Here is a 19,718-nt window from a genome sequence, read left to right on the forward strand (position 1 = left end):
AACATTGGGTGTATCTAAAACTGATCTTGGCATCCAACTTACTTCAGACAAAACAACTTTAATGTTGCTCCCCCAAAATATCCCATATTCCCAGGTTTTGTTCAACCATTTTAATAAAAGCATGGCATGTTTTTTTAGGGCTGTAGGTGTTGGGTGCCAAGTGCCGGATGGAATCAGTTTCCACTTTGAGTATTTTTTTCTCAAAACTAAATCAAACATAACCATTATTGTGGACTATCAGGATAAAATCTTAACAGTCAGGATAAAATCTTAACAGTCATCATAAACAACTTGATGGATCTTCAGTTAACATGGTCTGTAGCATTATTGTATGATCTTCTCTCAATTTTGTTTAAATGGGGGCACTTAGCCACTTTAAGGGGTCACTAGATCTAAAAATAGAAATACCTTTAAATCCTTTTTCTCATGAACCAAATGATGGATCTTCATCATACATTGTCTGTAGCATCATTGTAAGGTCCTCTTTTCAGTTTTGTTAAATGGGGGCACTTTGCCAATTTTTAGGGGGCCACTAGAGACAAAAATAAAAGATATCTTTAACTTCATCACATCAACCACTGGATGGATATTCATCAAAATTGATCTGTAGCATTATTGCAAGGTGTCTTGTGAACCAGTGGTCTGGATGGATCTACATCAAACATGGTCTGTAGCATCATTGTAAATTCCTTCCTCAAAGTTGTTCAAATGGTGGCACTTGACCCTTTTTAGGGTCCACTAGAGCTAAAAAAAATAGAAAAAAACCTTTACACAACTTCTTGTAAACTGCTTTCTAGATTGTCATCAAACTTACTCTGTTAGTAACTGTAAGGTGTCCTCTCTCAAATTTGCTCCTTTTAGGGGCTGTTAGAACTAAAAAATAGAAATACCTCTAAGTGCTTTCTTCGTATGAACCACTTGATGGATCTTCATCACACATTGTCTGTAGCATCATTGAAGGTCCTCTCAGATCAGTTTGTTCAAATGGGGTACTTGGCTGCTAAATAGAAATACCTTTTTAATGACTTCTCCTCATGAATCACTTGATGGATCTTCTTCAGTCTTGGTCAGTGGAATTATTGTAAGGTCCTCTCTCAAATTTGTTCAAATTGGGCCATTTATAAGGGTCACTAAAATTATCTTGAAATAGCGTCTTATGAACAGTTACTGTTTTATGGTTCTTCATCAGTCTTTGTCTTTTGAATCATTGTAAGGTCCCTTCTCAAGTTTTTTTCAAATGGGTGCACTTGAACCATTTTTTGGGACTGCTAGGACTTAAAGTAGAAACACCTTAAAGCAACTTTTTTCATGAACTGCTGGCTGGATCTTCATCACATCTGGTCTGTAGGATTTATGTAAGGTTGTTTCTCAATTTTGTTGAAATAGAGGCACTTGGTCAAGGGGCTGCTAGATGTTAATAAAGAAAAACATTTTTAAACAGCTTTTTCTTATGAACAGCTTGATGGACTCAAGTCAGATTTAATCTGTTGCATTTATTAAGGTCCCATTTTTTAAAATGGGGTGTGTGTGTGGGGAAGGGGGGGGGGTAGAATTGACCCCTTTCAGGATCCATTAGAGCTAAAAATGAAAACAAACTTTTAAATCATCAGATTTCTTCTCATGAACTGCTTGATGGATCTCCATCAAACTTGGTTTGTAGAATCATTGTAAGGTCCTCACTCAAATTTGTTCAAATGAAGGCACTTCACCGGTTTTTGTTACAACTAAACACAGATATTACCATTCATGATTCTGTATGTCATATATATAGTCAAGGTCAAATAGTTAAGGTCAGGTGAAAGACTGTGGGGGAATTATGGCCGTTTCGTTGTGTTGGTCATTTTCCTTTCTATTTTCAAAAGAATTAACTTATATTGCATAATGTCTTTGTTATACAGCTGGATATTGCATAGCAATTCATCTTCCTGCTCATAATTGTAGAAGTATGCAGGGAAATATCTGGTTTGTGCTTAAAATTAAAGCTTGTCTGGCAATTTATAAGTTTTTTGTCCATCCATCTGACACAAAAGATAGATCCTGCCTTGACTTTAAAAGTACAAGAGATTTTGTCATGAAATTTAGTTTTATAGATGATTGGAAATATCTAGAGAATATGCAGACTCTGCAGTTTAGTTTCAGTAGAGTGGTGGAACCTATGCTCGTGGTATTTTGTACATATATAATCTTTTTAAGAAGCAAGAAAAAATTATTATTTCGATTTGCCTATGCAAAAACATAAAGTTATCCTCCTTTTATCGAAACATATTGTTGATGTGCGTCATCACGTGACTTAGTCGTCCGTGAGCTATCTACACGGCATACCTGAAAAGGTGAAAATTCGCCCTGAAGGGAACCTATGCTGGTGGTATGTAATATTGATTAAACTAAGGACGAAAAAAAATCAGCAGGCTACAAATGAACAAACAAGCATATGCGAATATAATATTTAGAACATTACTCATTTATTATGTGAAAAACAAAACAAATGGGGATAAAATTTAGTATGTGCCTCTATGTGTATATTTCCCTTTCCGAAATGGAGTCACTATTAGAACAAAGCTTAAAACGTATAATAATTTTGTTTAAAAACAGAATGTTCAAGTATTAAAGATTCAAACAACGACAGTGATTAACTCGCTAAAGTTTTTACACTTCTTTTATGTGTAGGAAATTTACTCCTCCCTACATCTCAGAAAGAACCATTTGGACTTTGTCAAAATACTAAGATCAACATCGATCTTTTCATGTTTCGAAAGGCACTCGTAGTGTAGCCAGGCATCACATTCATCACATCTTGCTCTTAAATGTATCTTATATCTGAATGTAATGCATGATTTCTAAAAAACTAACTTTAGTTTAGTGATTTTGACATATTTGTGTGAGATTTGTGCGACGGATACAGATTGCGTAAAATGTATCGGCTGCTGTATACGTCACATGAGTGGCACGCGCGGCTATCGCTACGTTTGTTGTAAAGGCATTTCACCACTGGTCGGTGTTGAACATAGCATGATGAAATATTTTTATCAGTGCTTCTGCAGAGAGCATATTTATCGAAATACCGCGAGCATAGGAATACCGCGAGCATAGGTTCCACCACTCTATATAAAAATGTTGTTCAATTTATTATATACTGGTAATAATTGCCTGTTCTGGTAAGGAAATGTAATTGCCGGACATTGGTTTTGTTTCTTATATTGAAAACATGAATTTTGAAAATGTAGAAACTTTTTCACCATTAAAACTACTGATATTCATGCTTTATCAAAACTTAAGTAATGCACACTGTTATATAAAATCAAAGAGCTATAAAAATAAATAGATTGGCAACTTGAAAGGCATATAGAGCAAATCTCGCCAACCTCCCGTGACAAAAAAACGAGATCTCATTTACCGAAAGTGGCACTTTCTCCATGCGCCATTTTGTATGCGAAAGCAATTATTCATCGGTAAAATAATTATCACCGTATGACCACGCTTCTTTCGATGGCCAAAAAAAACGTGTACTTCGTGTCTTAAGACCATTTCAAATTAAACTAATTTTGTTTTAGAAGCTAACGTGTATTTACAATTTAGTTTTAAAGGTACGAATTGTAACTCCATGTTCGCTGATGTTTGTTTTTAGTAAGATATCGCCGAATCACGCTCTGACACGAGCTCACGCGAGATTACAGCCAGTTGCCATTCTGTGTATTTTATACTTCTTTGATAAAATTGAGCTCTCAAGGTGCAGATACTTCCTATAATGTCTGGTATCTACCATTATGCTGGCTCGTCTCGACGAGCCAGTATTACGATAAGATTTTACTTTTAAATCTACCAAAAGGCAGAACATCTCCTAAACCTGGCTCCCAGCTTTTTACTTCCATTACAAATGCAAGCCAGCAACCAAGAAAACAAAATAGCGTTTCCTTTGCGAGAAGTGTCCAGTCGAAAGCTGGTTTACGAAAAAGTCATGTAATCCACATAGGTCGCAACCATCTTATATTAATGAACACAAAAAAGCTCAATGACACGCAAAGGACCAATCTATGCAAGTAGAAAATGCATCGATTGCCTGTCCCTTATTGTAGTTGTTGAAATTATGCAGAAAGATTCAGACTGCTCCTTTTCTGGAAAAAATGAATGAATATACGCCTCAGGACTATGTAGACAAGATCTGAAATAGTAATAAGGCAAACTTTCAAGGCATTATCAACACAGAATACAGTACCCTTTGTTCCTTTTTGGTTCTTCTTGTTTAATTTTTCGTTTTTTCCCTTCCTTCCTTTTCGGCTCTGCTCGTTAAATTTTTCGGTTTTTGCAACTCTCTACACTGGAGGTTCAGTAATCAACACAAGCATGGTCGGTTAAAACTGAAAACCTGTAGATGTGCAAGCGCCATAGCTGTAACTTATATTACGCTATATGATATCCATCGCCATGAATGTGCAAGAGAGAGGAAGTTGGTTTTCTTTTTAATGCTAAGCAGAAAGCAAGGGAATTTCTGGTAAAATGCTCACGTTCAGGCATTGAACACATAACCTGTGTATCCACAATAAACGTTCTACCACTGACCTATCCAGGCATCACAGACCCTATAATTTTCACTGGCATATCACTGTGCTTCATAACTGCCCTGTTAGAACAAGAGCTAAGCGAGCCACTTTCTAGCTTTTTTAAAAGCTAAACTTGTATTATATAAAATGACAAATTTATACCTTTCATCAATATTAACACTTCAGAGTTTCTTAGCTATTATCTAGCCTCATAAATAAGCCCTAAACTTGCCCAATTATTGTCTCCAAGACAAGCTTATTGTTAGTCTGTCACATTGAATCCAGCTGTTTTATACCAAATATAAACTGAAAGTAGGAGGTTATCATTGGGGATTTCAACATTTGGTGTATCTAGAATTGATCTTGGCATCCAACTTACTTCAGATAATACAACTTTAATGTTGTTAATTCTTTGATAAAACTCCCAATATATCCCATATTCCCAGGTTTTGAACAGCCATTTTGATAGAACCATGGCATAGTTTTTTACCAGGTAGTAGGGCTGTGGGTGTTTGGTGTCAAGTGCTGAGTGGAATCAGTTTCCACTTTGAGTATTTTTTTCCCGAAACTAAACCAAACATAACCATTTATGAATCAGGATAAAATCTTTACAGTCAGTTCCACATTGTACCCTAGATTGATTATGCCTGAATTAATTGACATTGCTGAAACAATCACTGTGTAACATGCTTCCTTGACCATAACCATTCTTGTATATAGGATGTGTCACTTTAAAATTTTGGTCAGGTTTGATAACCAGTTAGTTTGGACCTGTATCTCTGTAGAGTTATGGCTCTTGAAAAGTCAAAGTTTAAAATTGAAAGTGTCCATTCAATACATTGTGTAAACTACCTTTGATTTGGACTGTACTTTTATAGAATATATTTCACTGTAAAATCTTGATCACGTTGGATAACCCTCCCTTTTAGACCAGTACATACATAGTTATGGTCCTTGAATAAGTTAAAATTGCAAAAACTGACTGTGCCACTCAGTAAGTACTTCTACAGAAAGTAGATTACTTCAGTATCTTGGTCCAGACAAGTGTGCCTTGTGTTGTGGAACTAGACTTAATCAAAATTTGTAAGATGACGGTGTCTAGATGATAACTTTGAAATGATGGAAGGAAATTTAACGACACACAACATTATGATAAAAGGCTGTGAAAGAAAGAGCATAGGTCTATCACATACCTCATGTTATTATTATCTCCCCTTGTACTTTTATGTTTTGTCTACTTTTGATTACTGGGCAATATCTCTTGGTATACTTAACAGAATTGTACTAGCTTGTTATGGAAGATATTGAACCCTCTCAATGTTAGAGTGGTCAAAGGTTAGGGTTAGTTAAACCCTAAAGATTTGCCATTTTGGTAGAATTCAACCCTTGCATCTGGGATTCTTACTTCTTGTGACATTTTGGCAATTTGTTGCAGTATTGAAAACTATGGTGAATTATTATCTGCCTGTTTCGGAAAAACGGACAAATTATGTGATGGTGTGTGTGTGTCTGTCCATCTGTTTGTCTGTCTGTTCCTCATATTTCATGTCCAGAGCATAACTAATAGCTATTCGATGTATTTACTAAACTTGGCATATTGGTAGTTAGCGATGAGACAGTGTGCAAAGCACATGAAGAAGTTCAGAAGGTCAAGATTAAGATCACAGCCAGGTTAAAATTGTCCATCATATTTTGTGTCCTGAACATTACTTAAGAACAATTCATGGTAAAGGTGACTTCAAACTTGGCATATAAGTTGGTAGGGATGAGATGATGTACAGAGTACATAAACTTGGTTGGTAGGTCAAAGGTCAAGGTAACAAATCACAAATCTTTCCATTGAATTTTGTATCCAGAGCACAACTTCAAAACTATTCAAGATATTTAGATGGGTGGTAATGGTGATTTCAGGAGTGCAAAATCCAATATTCCACCCCCCCCCCACACACACACACAACCAAGTCACTCTTATATTTAGTCCATAATATGTGTGCACATGAACCAGATCTGTAGGTCAAAGGCCAAGGTGACAGTGACGTCAAATCTTTGTCATATTTTGTGTCCAGAGCAAAACCATTCAAGTTATTAACTACAAACTTAGTATAAAGGTAGACGGTGATGAGATGATGCACATGAATTTGTTTCGGTCAAAGATCAAGGTCCCAAACTGAGTTCAAATGTGAAATCCGTCCTTTGTATTTTGCGTCCGGAGCACAACTTCAAAACTTCAAAACTATTCAAGGTAAACTTGAAGCATAGGAGGGTGGTGATGAGATGATCTGAAGGTTGCAACAGTCTACATTACTCACCCTCCACCTTTACACACACATTAACCCCACCCCCTAGTCCCCTCATACCCTTACAATAACAATATTACATCCCTTTGGATACACTCTTTGAATTTTACTTCCTCTTCATGTGAACTAGAACTATGGGCATATATTGCCAAGCTTTGCAGTGCTCGTTTTATGTCCGTGTTCATGGCAGTGAACAATTCTCCTTCTTTTGACAAACTTTTATATTTCAGTTTAGTAAGCATGACATCTATCTGTAGCTCAATAATCATAAAATGTTATATATTCAAAGTCAATAGGATAGCTGTATAATCATAGAAAAATTTTATCTTCCATGTCAGCAACAGAGCTCTGTAACCATAGACATGTTACATCTTCTGTGTCAGTGACAGAGCTCTGTAACCATAGACATGTTACATCTGTGTCAGTGATAGAGCTCTGTAACCATAGACATGTTACATCTGTGTCAGTGACAGAGCTCTGTAACCATAGACATGTTACATCTTCTATGTCAGTGACAGAGCTCTGTAACCATAGACATGTTACATCTGTGTCAGTGACAGAGCTCTGTAACCATAGACATGTTACATCTGTGTCAGTGACAGAGCTCTGTAACCATAGACATGTTGCATCTTCTATGTCAATGACAGAGCTCTGTAACAATAGACATGTTACATCTTCTATGTCAGTGACAGAGCTCTGTAACCATAGACATGTTACATCTGTGTCAGTGACAGAGCTCTGTAACCATAGACATGTTATATCTTCTATGTCAGTGACAGAGCTCTGTAACCATAGACATGTTACATCTTCTATGTCAGTGACAGAGCTCTGTAACCATAGACATGTTACATCTTCGATGTCAGTGACAGAGCTCTGTAACCATAGACATGTTACATCTTCTATGTCAGTGACAGAGCTCTGTAACCATAGACATGTTACATCTTCTATGTCAGTGACAGAGCTCTGTAACCATAGACATGTTACATCTTCTATGTCAGTGACAGAGCTCTGTAACCATAGACATGTTACATCTTCTATGTCAATGACAGAGCTCTGTAACCATAGACATGTTACATCTTCTATGTCAGTGACAGAGCTCTGTAACCATAGAAATGTTACATCTTCAAGGTCAGTGATAGAGACTTGTCACCTTAGTAATGTTACATCTTCTATGTCAGTGACAGAGCTCTGTAACCATAGAAATGTTACATCTTCAAGGTCAGTGATAGAGACTTGTCACCTTAGTAATGTTACATCTTCTATGTCAATGACAGAGCTTTGAAATCATAGAAATGTAATCCTTCCAAGGACAGACACAGAGCTCTGTAACCATAGATATGTAACTAGGTCAATATTATTCATTAAGAAGTGTAAAGCAATGGCTCAAAAGACATAAGAGATACAAACTTTGAATATGCATAAATTATCCTTACAATATTTCAGATAATTGAATTTAGTCATCACCGTGTGTCTTTCGTGCAAGTTCGAGGTTCAATACCAGTATTTTGGAGTCAGACGGGTGTCAAGTACAGGCCACCACCAAAGCTAGATAAAGGTAAGTCTTACTATTGTGAATGTAGCTAGGAGGTAGAAGTGAATATCGGGGAATCCTTTGATTTTGAAAGAAACTTCTTTTAATCATCTTTTAGTACTTGTAATAACAAATAGTGGTCAATACTTACCATTTCCCCATGTGTATTATACAGTGTACAGAGAATAACACATATACAATACAGAGATTATTATACAGTGTGCTGAGTATTATACATATACAATGTGCAGTATTAAACCTATACAAAGTATAGAGTAAATTAGACATCTCCCAATTAACAGTGTTATACATATGCAGTGTACTGAGTATAATACGTATACAGTGTACTGAGTGTTATACAAAATACAGAGTATTATACATATACAGTGTACTGAGTGTTTTACATATACAATGTGAAAGTATTAAATATATATAAAGTAGAGAGTTTATTAGACATATCCAAATGAACAGCATATTACATATATGCATTGTACTTTGTGTTATAGAAAATACAGAGTATTATATATATAAAGTGTACTGAGTGTTATACAAAATACAGAGCATTACACATATACAGTGTACTGAGTGTTATACAAAATACAGAGCATTAGACATATACAGTGTACTGAGTGTTATACAAAATACAGAGGATTATACATATACAGTGTACTGAGTGTTATACAAAATACAGAGTATTATACATATACAGTGTACTGAGTGTTATACAAAATACAGGGTATTATACATATACAGTGTACTGAGTGTTATACAAAATACAGGGTATTATACATATACAGTGTACTGAATGTTATACAAAATACAGAGCATTATACATATACAGTGTACTGAGTGTTATACAAAATACAGAGTAATATACATATACAATGTATAGAGAATAATATATATCAAGAGTAGGGAGTGTATTTTACATAACCAATTTACAGAGTATTACACATATAATATATACAGAGTATTATGTATAGAATATTATAAATGTTTAATGTACAGAGTATTTTACATAGTATTACCCAGTGTACTGAGTTTAACTCATATACAATGTACAGAGTATTATACATATTGAGAGTACAAGGTATATTATACATATACAATATACAGAGTATATTTTACATATCTAATGTACAGAGTATTACACAAATAATATGTATAGAGTATTATGCATATATAGTGAACAGAATATTATACATATTCAGTGTTCCGAGTTTTACACATATACAATGAACAGAGTATATTTTACACATCTAATGTACAGAGTATTACACATATAATATTTGTAGAGTATTATGCATATATAATGAACAGAATATTATACATATTCAGTGTACCGAGTTTTACTCTTATACAATGAACAGAGTATTATATGTATCAAGTAAAAGGTATATTATACATATACAATGTACACGGTATATTATACATATAATATTATAAAGAATATTATATGTGTACAGTGATCACAGTTTATATATTGTTTATTTTTTTCTGAATATTTATTAAATTTATTCTGAAAAAAATGATACATGTCCGTCCAAAAATTACGCAAGCATATATAAAAGTACTTTCCTGTAGAGTATCTGCATCAAACGTGCATTTATGATATTAATGATGGAAAACCAGGAGATTCCAAAACACTTTCCTATCTTCTGATGATATACCACGATAATGCTATGCTTCTATCTTATATTAATTTAATTTTTTCACATGTTCATACTTCAGAACTGACATCACAATCATACAAAATCTCATCAGATACAGAAATAAAAGTTACTGTTGGCATGAAAGTGTTACTTTTCCAATACTTTCATTCAGATCATTTCTTTCTCTCTTTCTGTTGATCACTAGATGGCTGGCATCTGTTTGTAGTGGTGTTTGGTTGAAAGAGAATTTTTTTAAGTATATAAAATGTAAGGACATTACAATTGCAGTCTTTTCAATTTAACTTACATACAAACACTTATGCTACTGAACTATTGCGTTAAAGCCTTTCTATACTGGCAACTCTGCAGCATTAAAATTATGTAGCAAGTTTGTGTTGAAAATCATAATAAATTATACATGAAATGAATGAGACATTTCAATAATTTTCTTGTAATTACTAAATTAATCACGCAGTTTTCACAAACATTTACATTGTATTGGAATCAACATTGTATAAGAATCATGGGTATGCATACATTAAACCTGAGCTGGACTTCATTTGCCAGAGTTTGAACTGATTGGTTGTTCTAAACCAATTTTATATGCAATCATATTAAAACATGGATCCCTGATCTTGAAACAAAACCCTTGATTTCATTAACTTTCAGGACTCAAGGGCAATGAAAACTCTGCAGCCTATACTGTTGACGGGAACACCGTTGCTTTATTACAATTAATAAATTATATCAAATCTTTTTGTGATGTTTCTGAGAACAAATTAGATGGCTAATTATTATTGAATTGTGAGTTATTCTATGAATTACATTGATAAAGCCAACTTTAGGACAAACATGTTGTCTCATTGTTAAGCTGTTGTATCTGGGGGTTCTATACAGTAACCATAGTTACCAATAATTTCCTGGTAAGGCACAAGTATGTCCTTTTGCACACCATGCCTGTAGATTGAAGAGAATTGCTCATATTAAGTAGTGACAATAACATGCTTGAGACTATAAGGAAAAATTATCTGTATTCAATTACATTCATTCACAGGTCATTCATCCTTATTTATGTTTATGACAGAACACACAAATAAAGACCTAAAAAAACCAACATAATTTGTTGGAAGTTTGCATGTTAGGGCCCCCTGGGGACATTGCTGAATAGTATTTATGTCAAAATTCCGAGTTCAGCAAGAGGACATTGGAATTTTCTCTCTCCAACTAATACATCAGTGTCCATATTGCTTAATGTTCTTGGTTTCTGACTTCCGCTCAAATATAAGTGACAATACAGACTGCTGTGTTAATGAAACAGTATCAGCTGTTGAAGCATTGTATGATATGCAGCTCTTGTATGAATATTTTATATTTTGATTAGGAAATTAGTTTTCTATGTTTACAAACTCAGAGGCTGTATGATTTATCCATTTGTTAAAATCATAAAAGCCAAAGGACATGAATATGTTTAATCTCTTTTAAGGAGGTACTAAACAAATACTGGACTAAAATATTCCCTCTGATACTTACAGTAGTACAGACCTGTAATGACTATAAGCAAGTGTACTTTTGTATTAAATTAATCATGTTTGCTGGTTTGGAAAGCCATGTGTACTTGTACTGGAAGTCATGTGTGCTAGTAATAAGTCTCATGTGTGTTTGTTTGGAAAGACATGTATGCTGGTAAGGAAGGTCATATGTATTGATATAGAAACACATATGTGCTGGTATGAAAAGTCATGTATGCTGGCACAGAAAGTACAGAAAGTCATGTGTTTTGGTGTAGGAAGCCATGTGTACTGCCATGGTATAAGAAGCCATGTGTTCAGGTATATAAAGTCATGTGTTTTGGTTTAAGAAGCCATGTGTTCAGGTATATAAAGCCATGTGTTTTGGTTTAAGAAGCCATGTGTTCAGGTATAGAAAGCCATGTGTTTTAAATATTAGAAGTCATGTGTTCAGGTAAAGAAAGTCATGTGTTTTTGGTATAGGAAGCCATGTGTTAAGGTATAGAAAGTCAGTTGTTTTGGTATAAGAAGTCATGTATTTTGGTGTAGGAAGCCATGTGTGCTGGTATAGAAAGCCATGTGTTCAGGTATAGAAAGCCATGTGTTTTGTTATTGGAAGTCATGTGTGCTGGTATGGACTCTGTTATTGGCATAAAAGTACCAAATATATAAAACATGAGAATATAGAACCACTATATACAAGAACATCAGATTTTATCAGGTATTGATGAGAATATGTAAGACACATCCATTTTATATTTCTATGATGTTTTCAAGCCTCTGCAGTATTACCAGGAATTTGCTAATTTGATCTTTATTGTTGGTTAGGTCCTACTAATGTCTTTAACATTGTTACAGAATCACATTTTCTCACATGATGTGTATATGCAAATATAGGTTAATTTGTTTTTTTATATAAATCTCATTCTTTGTTATCTGTTATTTTCCCAGTAAAATAAGTGTTGGAACAAATTCACATTTTCCTCTCTGTCTCTAACAACATTATCTCTTCTTAGTTGTTAAGCATGTAATTGTGTTTTGTAAATGCCAAGATTATTTCCTTTCGGGGCGCTATTGGAAGTAAAGGGAGATAATTGATAGATTTCATTTATTTGACACATTTTGGTGCGACAACATTTACATCAGGGTTTATTTGGATCTAACAGAATTGAACGATGATGTCATAGCTTTATGTTAACTTTTATTGTTGTGCCCCCAAAAATGTTTGGTGGCAGGCATTGTAATTTATCCTTGTCCATACATCTTTCTGTCCTAGTTTTTGTTGCACATATCTTTTAAAAGTAATTGACATAGATTCATCAAACATCATGAGATTGTTATTCAGCATGTGAAGATGTGCACCTATGGGCCCCAGACTTACGGCCATTTACTGTCAAATTATTCCTAAAGGGCCTAAAAGCTACAGTTGCTTGTGTCTCAAAAAATGAGCCGCACCATGGGAAAACCAACATAGTGGGTTTGCGACCAGCATGGATCCAAACCAGCCTGCGCATCCATGCAGTCTGGTCAGGATCCATGCTGTTCACTTTCAAAGTCTATTGTCATTAGAGAAACTGTTAGCGAACAGCATGGATCCTGACCAGACTGCGCGGATGCGCAGGCTGGTCTGGATCCATGCTGGTCGCAAAGCCACTATGTTGATTTTCTCATGGCACAGCTCAAATATTTGACCTAAGGTCATGAAACATTTTATGTTCGTTATTCAGCAAGTGAAGTTGTGCATCTGTGGTTTTGTTTGTGATTTCACTCAACCAGACAAGAGTAATGGTCCTTGACTTACTCAAAAGTATGCTGTTTTAATTAAGAGTCTAAAACTTTCAAATCTTTTTTCTTTACTGCCCTGTCTCAGTCTGTTTGCGATTGGCCTTATTATATATACCATAACATCAGGCAGGGCTCTTGTTAGCTCACCTGTCACAAAGTGACAAGGTGAGCTTTTGTGATCGCGCGGCGTCCGTCGTCTGTCCGTGCGTCCGTCCGTAAACTTTTGCTTGTGACCACTATAGAGGTCATATTTTTGATGGGATCTTTATGAAAGTTGGTCAGAATGTTCATCTTGATGATATCTAGGTCAAGTTCGAAACTGGGTTACGTGCCGTCAAAAACTAGGTCAGTAGGTCTAAAAATAGAAAAACCTTGTGACCTCTCTAGAGGCCATATATTTCACAAGATCTTCATGAAAATTGGTCCGAATGTTCACCTTGATGATATCTAGGTCAAGTTCGAAACTGGGTCACGTGCCATCAAAAACTAGGTCAGTAGGTCAAATAATATAAAAACCTTGTGACCTCTCTAAAGGCCATATTTTTCATGGGATCTGTATGAAAGTTGGTCTGAATGTTCATCTTGATGATATCTAGATCAAGTTCGAAACTGGGTCACGTGCTGTCAAAAACTAGGTCAGAAGGTCTAAAAATAGAAAAACCTTGTGACCTCTCTAGAGGCCATATATTTCATGAGATCTTCATGAAAATTGATCAGAATATTCACCTTGATGATTTCTAGGTCAGGATCGAAAGTGGGTCACATGCCTTCAAAAACTAGGTCAGTAGGTCAAATAATTTTTCATGGGATCTGTAAAAATTGGTCTGAATGTTTATCTTGATGATATCGAGGTCAAGTTTGAAAGTGGGTCACGTGCCATCAAAAACTAGGTCAGTAGGTCAAATAATAGAAAAACCTTGTGACCTCTCTTAAGGCCATATTTTTCATGGGATCTGTATGAAAGTTGGTCTGAATGTTCATCTTGATGATATCTAGGTCAAGTTCGAAACAGGGTCATGTGCAGTCAAAAACTAGGTCAGTAGGTCTAAAAATAGAAAAACCTTGTGACCTCTCTACAGGCCATACTTGTGAATGGATCTCCATAAAAATTGGTCAGAATGTTCATCTTGATGATATCTAGGTCAAGTTCGAAAGTGGGTCATGTGCCTTCAAAAAATAGGTCAGTAGGTCAAATAATGAAAAAACGTTGTGACCTCTCTAGAGGCCATATTTTTGATGGGATCTGTATGAAAGTTGGTCTGAATGTTTATCTTGATGATATCTAGGTCAAGTTCGAAACTGGGTCAACTGCGATCAAAAACTAGGTCAGTAGGTCTTGAAATAGAAAAACCTTGTGACCTCTCTAGAGGCCATACCCTTGAATGGATCTTCATGAAAATTGGTCAGAATGTTCACCTTGATGATATCTAGGTCAAGTTTGAAACTGGGTCTAAAAAAACTAGGTCAGTAGGTCAAATAATAAAAAAAACTTGTGACCTCTCTAGAGGCCATACTTTTCATGGGATCTGTATGAAAGTTGGTCTGAATGTTCATCTTGATGATATCTAGATTAAGTTTGAAACTGGGTCAACTGCAGTCAAAAACTAGGTCAGTAGGTCTAAAATTAGAAAAATCTTTTTACCTCTCTAGAGGCCATATTTTTCAATGGATCTTCATGAAAATTGATCTGAATGTTCACCTTGATGATATCTAGGTCAGTTTCGAAACTGGGTCACGTGCGGTCAAAAACTAGGCCAGTAGGTATAAAAATAGAAAAACTTTGTGACCTCTCTAGAGGCCATACTTTTCATGAGATCTTCATGAAAAGTAGTGAGAATGTTCACCTTGATGATATCTAGTTAAAATTCAAAACAGGGTCATGTATCTTCGAAAACTAGGTCAATAGGTCAAATAATAGAAAAACCTTGTGACCTCTCTAGAGACCATATTTTTCAATGGATTTTCATGAAAATTGGTCAGAATTTTTATCTTGATAATATCTAGGTCAAGATCAAAACTGGGTCACATGAGCTCAAAAACTAGGTCGCTATGTCAAATAATAGAAAAAACGATGTCATACTCAAAACTGGGTCATGTGGGAAGAGGTGAGCGATTCAGGACCATCATGGTCCTCTTGTTTTAATTTTTTTCCAACATTATTTCAAATGACTGAACTAAACTTTTCTTATTGGATTAGCGATTTGTCATTTTCCAAAGAATTCCTGCGTTAAATGATGTAAAACAAGTTCTGAAATTACCAAAAAAACATAGAATCCATATTTTGAATGATGACCAACAATATGCTAGCCTGTCAAAAGTAGATTTATGTTAACCATTATAAACAGTATAAAATTTTGATGAATCTGATATTAGTGTGAGCACTCAGCTGGGACTCTTCATTTTATTTGAATCCTTTAATTAAAAGGATAAGGTTTTTGTGGTAATCTATGAGTATTTCTAGTTTTATACATCTATTATTGTATTTTATTATCATTTTTTTTATTTATGAGTTAATTGATGGATCCTTGAAGTATTGGGAACCAGACAACAAAAACAATAACAATGGTGTTATCAAAACTATCTGAAGAGTTTATTACAGCAAAAATCATAACAGAGACTCTTGCTAGCATCAATAAACTGTGTTTGTTCTGGTGATTGGACTCAAGTTTTATCATAGAAGTTGTTTTTTCTGTGACACAATAATGGGGTGTTGTTATGGTTATGGGCTCTGTTGGACAATATATTAGCATACCAATATTCTGTACTTGGCAGAAGTTAATTAATACTTGTCTGACAGTGATCCCAAGTTATCTTGAAAAAATATACGCAGTTCATTTCTAAGATATTAAGTTCCTTAACTGATAACCCCTTTTATGTCTGCAAGGAAGCATAGGAGTATCAATAAGTGAATATGTTAAGTAATGATGGGCTATAATACACATATGAGCTGCGCCATGAGAAAACCAACATGGATCCAGACCAGCCTGCGCATCCACACAGTCTGGTCAGGATCCATGCTGTTGCTGACAGTTTCTCCAATTCCAATGGGCTTTAAAAGCAAACAGCATGGATCCTGACCAGACTGCGCAGATGCGCAGGCTGGCCTTGTAATAAGTATTGTCAACAATAATAGCTGGTTAGTTTCTCTTCCAATTTAGGTAAAATAGAATCATTAGTTTCATATTTTTCTGCATTTCACATTTTCTGGCTTGTTTAAAAGACAGAACATTTAACTGCTGTAGTGTATAAGGAAGGTTGCATTTTAACATATTCAGACAGCTGTTGTTAGATATGAGCATTTGTACCAATTAATAAGCCATGCTCAGTAAATAATAACATATTAAAACTTTTATTGGGCATAAAAACAATAGAAATGTGTTTTGCCCACTAGAAAGATTTAGGATTACACATTCTGTAAACACCTGCAATAATTTTCATAAAAGAAAACTATAACATATTAAGTAATTACTGATCATTAAGATCCACCATGAAAAAATGTCAGTCTTTTTTTGTGGGGATTCAAGCTGGAGGAGTGTATCTTTTTGTAAAAACACTGTCAGAGGAAAGTATCCTGAAGTAAGCTTAACACATTCAGACTATCACTCAGGTCTTAGACTTTGTACTGTCACTGGTGTATTGTATGTATATTATGTTGTTGTCACAGTCTAGAAAACAGCTTCAAATTATAAAATCCAGATGACATGATTTGCCTTATGACTTCTGGAATTGCCACACTCTTGCACTTCTTAAATCGACACTCTTTGTTCCAACTAACATGTCTTGAATGGACATATTTTGTTTCCCTCTTGCCTTTTTGTAATGGCCAAAGTTTACTTTTTCTGTTACTCTTCAAGAAGGAACATGTTATGTTTCCTTTCTTTCTTTTTGGAATGACCGCAGTTTGTTTCTGTCATGGAATTGCCACAGTCATCATTTTTCTCTTGCACTTCCAGGATTGCAATGCTTTGTTTCCCTCTTGTCCTTCTGGAATGACCTAACTTTGGTCCCCTCTTGCCTGTCTTGGAAGAGTCACCCTTTTGTCCCTCATGCTGTTTTGAAATGGTCATATTTTGTATCCCTCTTGCTGTTTTGGAATAGCCATACTTTGTATCCCTCTTGCTGTTTTGGAATGGCCATATTTTGTATCCCTCTTGCTGTTTTGGAATAGCCGTACTTTGTATCCCCCTTGCTGTTTTGGAATGGTTACACTTTGTTTCTCTCTTACCTTTTTGGAATGGCCACATTTTGTTTCCCTGTTGCCTTTTTGAAATGGCCACAGTTTGATTCTGGTTTGCCTCTTTTGATTGAACACACCTTGCCTTCCTGTTGCCTTTTTTGAAATGGCCACAATTTGTTTTCCTGAATGGCCAGACTGTTTCCATCTTGGAATGGCCAAGGTATATGTCTTCCTCTTGCACTTCCTGAATGACCTAACTTTGTTTCCCTCTTGCCTTTTTGTAATGGCTACACTTTTCCCCTCTTGGAATTGCCGCTGTTTACATTTCGTCTTTGCACATTCAGAATGATTGTTGTTGATATTTCATTCTTACCTTTCTGGAAATATTTCTTTTATGTTTATATTTCCATCTTGCAAACTGTGATGGCTAGACTATATTTCCTCCTTGCACTTTTTGACTGGCCCCATTGTTTCAATCTTGCATTTTAATTTATTTTATTTTATTTTGTTGGGTTTAACGTCGCACCGATACAATTTTTAGGTCATATGGCGACTTTCCAGCTTTAATGGTGGAGGAAGACCCCAGGTGCCCCTCCGTACATAATTTCATCACGAGCGGGCACCTGGGTAGAACCACCGACCTTCCGTAAGCCAGCTGGATGGCTTCCTCACGTGAAGAAAATCTTGCATTTTAAATGGACTAACCTTATATTTCCAACTTGCACTTTTAGGCTACGTTATTAGCCCACCATCATCAGATGGTGGGCTATTCAAATCACTCTGCGTCCGTGGTCCGACGTCCTTCCGTCCGTCCGTCCGTCCGTCCTTCCGTTAACAATTTCTCGTTATCGCATCTCCTCAGAAACTACCAGGGGGATTTTGACCAAACTTTGTCAGAATGATGTATTGGTACCCTAGTTGTGTCCCCCTGAAAATCAGAATGGTTCAACAAATATTTAGTAAGTTATGGCCCTTTGTTTATTTCTATAATTTACATAGATTTATATAGGGAAAAACTTTGAAATCCTTCTTGGCCAAAACCACAGAGCCTAGGGCTTTGATATTTGGTATGAAGCATCATCTAGTGGTCCTCTACCAAGATGATTGAAATTATTTCCCTGGGGTCTAATATGGCCCCGCCCGGGGGTCACATGGTTTATATAGACTTATATAGGGAAAAACTTTGAAAAACCTCTTGTCCAAAACCACAGGGCCTAGGGCTTTGATATTTTGTATGTGACATCATCTAGTGGTCTTCTACTAAGATTGTTCAAATTATCCCCCTAGGGTCAAATATGGCCCCGCCCCGGGGGTCACATGGTTTACATAGACTTATATAGGGAAAAACTTTGAAAATCTTCTTGTCCAAACCACAAAGCCTAGGGCTTTGATATTGTAATGTAGCATCGCCTGGTGGTTCTCTACCAAGTTTGTTAAAATTATCCCCCTAGGGTCAAATATGGCCCCGCCCTGGGGTCACATGGTTCATATAGCCTTATATAGGGAAAAGTTTTTAAAAACTTCTTGTCAATAACCTACAACATTCAAATTTGGACCACATGTATGGTTTTGAGTGGCAAGATGAACCTTGACATGAGTTGACCTTGATTTTGACCTTGTGACCTACTTTCACATTTCTGTAGCTACAACCTTCAAATTTGGACCACATGCATAGTTTTGTGCACTGATATAAACTTTGACCTTGACATTGACCTAGTGACCTACTTTCACATTTTTGAAGGTACATGCTTCAAATTTGGACCACATGCATAATTTCGTGTTCCGAAATGAAATTTGACATTGATTTTGACCCAGTGACCTACTTTCACATTTCTCAAGCTACAGCCTTCAAATTTGGACCACATGCATGGTTTTATGTACCGAAACAAACTTTAACCTTTACATTGACCTAGTGACCTACTTTCACATTTTTGAAGGTACAGGCTTCAAATTTGGACCACATGCATAGTTCTGTATTCCAAAATAAAATTTGACCTTGATTTTGACCTAGTGACCTACTTTCACATTTCTCAAGCTACAGCCTTCAAATTTGGACCACTTGCATAGTTTTGTGTACCGAAATGAACTTTGACCTTAAGATTGACCTAGTGACCTACTTTCACATTTCTGTAGCTACAGGCTTCAAATTTAGACCTCATGCATGGTTTTGTGTACCGAAACAAACTTTGACCTTTACATTGACCTAGTGACCTACTTTCACATTTCTCAA

General features: G+C 35.7%; 1 protein-coding gene across 1 annotated transcript in view; it reads left to right on the top strand.

Annotated features, from left to right (window-relative positions):
• LOC128559215 (phosphatidylinositide phosphatase SAC2-like) overlaps nucleotides 1-19,718 on the top strand; it is a 107,540-nt gene that overhangs the window by 75,355 nt on the left and 12,467 nt on the right. Inside the window, exon 9 of the mRNA XM_053550426.1 lies at nucleotides 8,279-8,390. Coding sequence (XP_053406401.1) covers nucleotides 8,279-8,390 — 112 coding nt within the window. The remainder of the gene's footprint in view (nucleotides 1-8,278; nucleotides 8,391-19,718) is intronic.

This window comes from Mercenaria mercenaria, chromosome 9 (genome assembly GCF_021730395.1).
Source record: "Mercenaria mercenaria strain notata chromosome 9, MADL_Memer_1, whole genome shotgun sequence".
In the NCBI taxonomy this organism is placed as follows: Eukaryota; Metazoa; Mollusca; class Bivalvia; order Venerida; family Veneridae; genus Mercenaria; species Mercenaria mercenaria.